Genomic DNA, 6,000 nt, shown 5'->3' on the forward strand with positions numbered 1-6,000 from the left:
ACTTAGAGACCCCAATCAAATCAATGATGGAAGGCTGTTTATCGGACTGGAAAGCCGTGACTAGTGGTGTGCCTAAGGAGTAGGTGCTGGGCCCACTGTTGATTGTCATCTATGTCACCGATTTGGATGAGAAGCTCGAAGGCACATTTAGTAAGTTTGCAGAGGTGGTGGAGACGGTTATCAACAATTACAGCAGGAACTTGATCAGCAGGTAAGTGGAGTTCAATTCAGATATGTGCTCGGTATTGCATTTTCGGATGTCATACCAGGGTAGGATTTTCACAAAGAATGCAAGGGCCCTGGGGAGTGTTGCAGAATGGAGGGACCAAGGGGTACCAGTACATAGTTCCCGATACTGGCAAAACAGGTAGACGGGGTGGTGAATAAGGCTATTGGAATGTCGTCTCTTCATCAGTAAGGACATTGAGTATAGAGATTATGCAAGATATTGGTGAGGCCAATAGTTGAGAATTGTGTTCAGTTTTGGTGACCCTGCGGTTAGAAAGATGCCTTTAATCTGGAAACTTTGCAGAAAAGTTACCAGGATGTCACCAGAACACAAGGGACTGTGTTAAATGGAATGGTTATGCAGGCTAGGACATTATTCATGAGATCATAAATCATAAGTAATAGGAGCAGATTTAGGCCATTGGGCCCATCAAGTTTACATCCCTCTTTTTGTATTCTAGCCCTCTTGAAATAAATGCTCTTGAAACAAATATTCCTTGGAGCATTGAAGATTGAGAGGTGATCTTACAGAGTTGTTTAAAATCATGAGGGGCTTAGACGCAGAGACCAGGTGGGAGCTGCGATGCGGAGACCATGAGGGGTGATCTCCAAGGTGGAGTCAGGGCGCGTCTGTATTTGGCACCTATGGGGTAACATTTTGACACAGATGGTGGTACGTCTATAGAACAAGCTTCTGGAGGATGTAGTTGGCGCACGTACTTTAACAATAAGTAAAACGTATTCGTACAGGTTTGGAAATAGGGAAGGCTTAGAGTGATAAGAGTCCAATGCGGACAAATGGGACTTGCTTCGATAGGCATCTAGGTCAGGTTTGCCAAAGAGCTTGTTTTTGTGCTCTTTGACTCTATGACTCTTCTGGGGCCTCTTGCAAATGAGCATTTATTGGAAAATATCTGCAATCTCAGTGAAAGATAAGGTTTACCTGTATCGTAGGGGAACCGGCAAGTTGTATGTTTTCATTACTTCCTTTGACTAAAATGTTGAACCTTTCATCGTCGTAATCAAATCTATCACCAAAAACTATCGAGCAGATTATATTGGCCACAGCAGCGTTCAACTTGAAGGTTGGATTAAATTCTTGGCCTGAAGAAATACGCATCATTCACGTTAGTGACAAACAGTGTAAACCAATTCACATTTATAAGGCATCCTGTTCAGTCTCTTTTTACTGATGTCTGACACTTGACTTCAGTGGCAAGTTTTAAATGTTGCTTTTAATGCAGTAATTCTTCAAGGGCTAAGAGGCATATCAAGAGTGCAGAACCCTGGTGGTTATGTTACCAGGGAAGTATTTGGAAGCATGGAGGTCTGTGCCAGAGAAATGAGTTCAAATCCCACAGGAGAATAGAAATTCAACTGGTTAATAAATCAGAAACAGATTACTGGAATCAGTAATGGGGATGATGAACTTATGGGATTGTTGTTAAAACAACTCATCTAGATCTGAGGCTAAATGCAAATTAGAGGAACAGCATCGCATATTCCGTTTACAAGCCAGTGGTATGAATATTGAATACTCTAACTTGAAATAACCCCAGCATTCCCTCTCTCCATCCCTCCCCCACCCAAGTCACACCACCTTCACGTTTTCACCCAGCAAACAGTTAACAATGGCCTGTTTCCTTTATCATTCATTTGTTCCATATCTCTCTACATCACCATCTATTTATCTTGTTTTCCTTTCCCCCCCGAATCTCAGTCTGAAGAAGGATCTCAACCCTAAATGTCACCCATTCCTTCTCTCCAGAGAAGCTGCCTGTCCAGCTGAGTTACTCCAGCATTTTGTGTCTATCTTCTAGTTCATTGATGACCTTCACAGACAAAATTTGCCATCTTTTCCCAGTCCAGTTGATGTACAACTCCACATACTTGAATGTAGTTGACACTTAACTGTTTCCTCAGTTGAGGAGCAATAACAAGTGGACATTGCCATTGATGTCCACATATCTGAATGGAAATCAAACCATTTAATACATGCTAAAGTGGAGTCTTTAAATTCACTTGAGAGGCGGGAAAAAGAGCTGAAAAGCTGAAGCGAAAACAAGAAAAATTCTGGAAACACTCAACAGGTCAGGTAGCATCTTTGGAGAGTGTACCAGTGAGCAGGATTAACTAGGGGCAGAACTAACACAAAGTGATGAATTGAACAGTCATTTTCTTCAATAGGTATTTCATATCATATCATATACATACAGCCGGAAACAGGCCTTTTCGGCCCTCCAAGTCCGTGCCGCCCAGTGATCCCCGTACATTAACACTATCCTACACCCACTAGGGACAATTTTTACATTTACCCAGCCAATTAACCTACATACCTGTACGTCTTTGGAGTGTGGGAGGAAACCGAAGATCTCGGAGTAAACCCACGCAGGTCACGGGGAGAACGTACAAACTCCTTACAGTGCAGCACCTGTAGTCAGGATCGAACCTGAGTCTCCGGCGCCGCATTCGCTGTAAAGCAGCAACTCTACCGCTGCGCTACCGTGCCGCCTATGAATCTTAAATTATAAATTATTAGTAGGCAGAGGAGAGTTGATCAGTCTGCCTCCTGATTTAGATTCACCTTTGTGGGATTCAAACATTTTAATGAGGAAATGGGTTTCTTCAGTGATTTTATCTTCGATAGTTTTCCTGCCCATTCCAAAGTCGCGCAGAGTGGATACAGTGAACCTTCGCATCTGCTTCCAAGAGTCCCCATGACCAAAGATGATGCCTGCAATTAAATCCATCAGTGTGACATCTTGTCAAAGCAACTTGCAACCAAGGTAAAAGTGAGCCTCTCTTTTAAATGACAAAATGTTAATAGAAAACAGTGGACCAAGAAGGAAATAATTATTTTAACGTGGTGCAGACCATAGTGCATAGAGGATAGAACAGTGCAGCACAGGAATAGTCCCTTCGACCCACAGTGTCTGTGTCGAACATGATACCAAATTAACATAACCACATCTACCTGTATCCCTCCATTCCCCGTCCGATCACGTGTCTGTCTGTCTGTCCCAAATGACACAATCATGTCTGCTACCATCACCATCCCACAATGCATTGCAGGCATCCACTTCTCTCTGTGTAAAAAAACTTGCCTTGCATTTCACCTTTAAACCTTCTCTCCTTTAAAGTGATGCAGTCAACTTCGTGAACCTCGCAAATATTTCCTTTTACTTTTAATAGCCAAGAAAGAGAATAGATTACGTAAATAGTGGGATTTTCAGGAATGTTTCCGAGAGCCAGCAGCGACAGGCTGAATGATCTTATAGTTGAAAGAAAGATACTATACCTCCTCAGACTAAGTTACAGTCAGCCTGAGATTGTGTAACAAAAATAGTGAAAGTGAGAAAGATAAATTAGTTAAAATTGGAAAAGAGGGTGTTTAGTTTAGAGACACAGCAAGGAAACAGGCCCTTCAGGCCACGGAGTCTGCGCCGACCAACAAACACCCCAGACACTATTTCTATGTGAGACCAGTTTTACATCCTACATACTCGGGCAATATTCAATTATCCCACAACCCTGAATGCATTTGGAGTGTGAGAGGAAACCGGAGCACTCACAGCAAACCCACACGGTCACAGAGAGACATACAAACTCCACACAGACAGCACCCGGATATCTGGCGCTGTGAGGCAGCAACTCTACAGCTGCGCCATTTGCCACCCGGTGCTTTATTAGTTTGTGAAGCAGTCTTACATTAAATCACCAAGTGATTGGTTTCATGTATTATGTGATTAAATTCAGCACCGTTTGCTGACGATTGGTTACCAATCTCACTTAAAGAATAACGCGTTGGCCAAAGTCCTTTAAAGCTTTACACCTTAGCAAAATCAAGCATTCATCAAGACTCCAGTTAACTGAACCAAATGAGGATGAAACTAATTGTTAAAAGTTCAACAACAATGCAGATGAGTTACCATGACCCTTGGCCACGTCTTCAAATATTGGGACATGAGCTCTTCCTCCAAACACATCGGGATGGTTGATGAGAGCATCCTTCACGGTCTCGTATCCAGTCAAGACCACAGCCTTCATGGTTCCAAGCTTGATGCTGAAGATTGGGCCGTACTTCTCAGACAGCTTAAACAGGAGGAACAAGATCCCATGAACAATTAATAACTTTCTTTATTCTTTAAATGTATTAATTCATTGGATGAGGCCAACCCTTTGATATATCGTCTATTCCTCATTAACCTCCAATGAGGAATGAGGGTGGAGTTGCTGCCTTACAGCCCCGGAGACCTGGGTTCGATCCTGACCACGGGTGCTATCTGTACAGAGTTTGCACGTTCGCCCCGTGACCGCTTGGCTTCCTCCAGGCGCTCCGGTCTCCATCCATATTCCAAAGACATGCGAGTTTGTAGGTTAATTGGCTTCTGCAAATTGCCCTTAGTGTGTACGTGGTGTACGTGAATTCCCAGAAAACCTTTGACAATGTGACACGTGACTGGCTTATCAGCAACATTGAATCACGTGGTGCAAATCGATTATGGTTGACAGTAGAATAGATAAATGCGGAGGGGGGGGGGGGGAGGTGTGGGGGTGTTAGTTTTTGGTCAGCGGTTGTTCGTCAGACTGGAGGAAGGCAAATTCTGGTGTTCCCCAGTGATTGGATTCGTAGCAATTTTGTTTTTTGATCCTTATTAATGCCTAGACTTGGAGGAACAAAGCACAATTTCTAAATGTGCCAGACATAATGACACAGAACTTTGTTCAGAGGGTTCATGTTCAAATGCGATGTGTGGCCAAGTGATTTTACAGAGAGTGGTGACTGCATGGACGCACTGCCAGGGTTGGTGGTGGAGACAGATACAACAGTGGCGTTTCAGATAGGCACATAGATATGCATTACATGTAGGCAGTGGAGTTTGGTTAACGGCATCATGTTCAGAACTGATATCGTGGGTTGAAGGACCTCTTCCTGTGCTATACATCTCTATATCAATACACTAAAACTCTCGTTTGTTTGTTTGTTTGTTCCTGAACTACAGCCAAAACGGTACACGATAGCGCGACAATTTTAGGTCCACCTTGCTGGAAGAAGTTTCATCGAAATCGGTGTTATATTTTAAAAGTTATTCACATTTTAAAGTTTAAATCTATCCCCTATGGAGGGAGGGGTGGGGAAAGGGGGGGAGGGAGGAGGGAGGAGGAGGGGGGAGGGAGGAGGGGGGAGGGGAGGAGGGGGGAGGGAGGAGGGGGGAGGGAGGGGGGGGGGAGGGAGGAGGGGGGGAGGGAGGGAGGAGGGGGGGGAGGAGGGGGGGAGGGAGGAGGGGGGGGGGTTAGACTTGGTCTAGTTTAAACTAAAAGGGAAATTGTCAAGCTTATTCAATAAGCAGCATTTCCATGTCATTTCTGAGAGTCTAGCCTGGAAAACGTTTCCCTGAGACACATCTCCAGTCTTGTGAAATTCTCACTGTTTGTATTAATCTTATTATTTATTATTGCCAACTCTGTGGAAAGTTTGTTTGCGTGCTATCCAGACATATCACTTCATACATGCGTGCAGTCACGCCATACACAATACCACGGGGTGTGTACGGAGTACAATACCGCAGTCTATAGTGTTACAGCGTTATAGCGCAGTGTTACAGAGACATAGTCGAGGCACTGTGCACCGGGACATTCTGGTAAATTGTAAAAACACTGATACTTGCAGACTGAGTGGCTAAGGTGATCATAGGTGCCGGTAGAAACTGAAGGACATTGAAGAAACAAGGCACTGCAGATGCTGGTTTACATAAAAGATAGAGTCTGAAG

At 44.0% G+C, this 6,000-nt stretch overlaps 1 protein-coding gene across 1 annotated transcript in view; it reads right to left on the bottom strand.

Annotated features, from left to right (window-relative positions):
• The window catches only part of LOC144603804 (uncharacterized), a 31,775-nt gene that overhangs the window by 4,400 nt on the left and 21,375 nt on the right, over window positions 1-6,000 (bottom strand). The window contains exons 12-14 of the mRNA XM_078417512.1: window positions 4,158-4,320; window positions 2,813-2,962; window positions 1,172-1,332 (exon numbers count right to left, since the gene is read on the bottom strand). Coding sequence (XP_078273638.1) covers window positions 1,172-1,332; window positions 2,813-2,962; window positions 4,158-4,320 — 474 coding nt within the window. The remainder of the gene's footprint in view (window positions 1-1,171; window positions 1,333-2,812; window positions 2,963-4,157; window positions 4,321-6,000) is intronic.

Source organism: Rhinoraja longicauda, chromosome 21, assembly GCF_053455715.1.
Source record: "Rhinoraja longicauda isolate Sanriku21f chromosome 21, sRhiLon1.1, whole genome shotgun sequence".
Classification (NCBI taxonomy): Eukaryota; Metazoa; Chordata; class Chondrichthyes; order Rajiformes; family Arhynchobatidae; genus Rhinoraja; species Rhinoraja longicauda.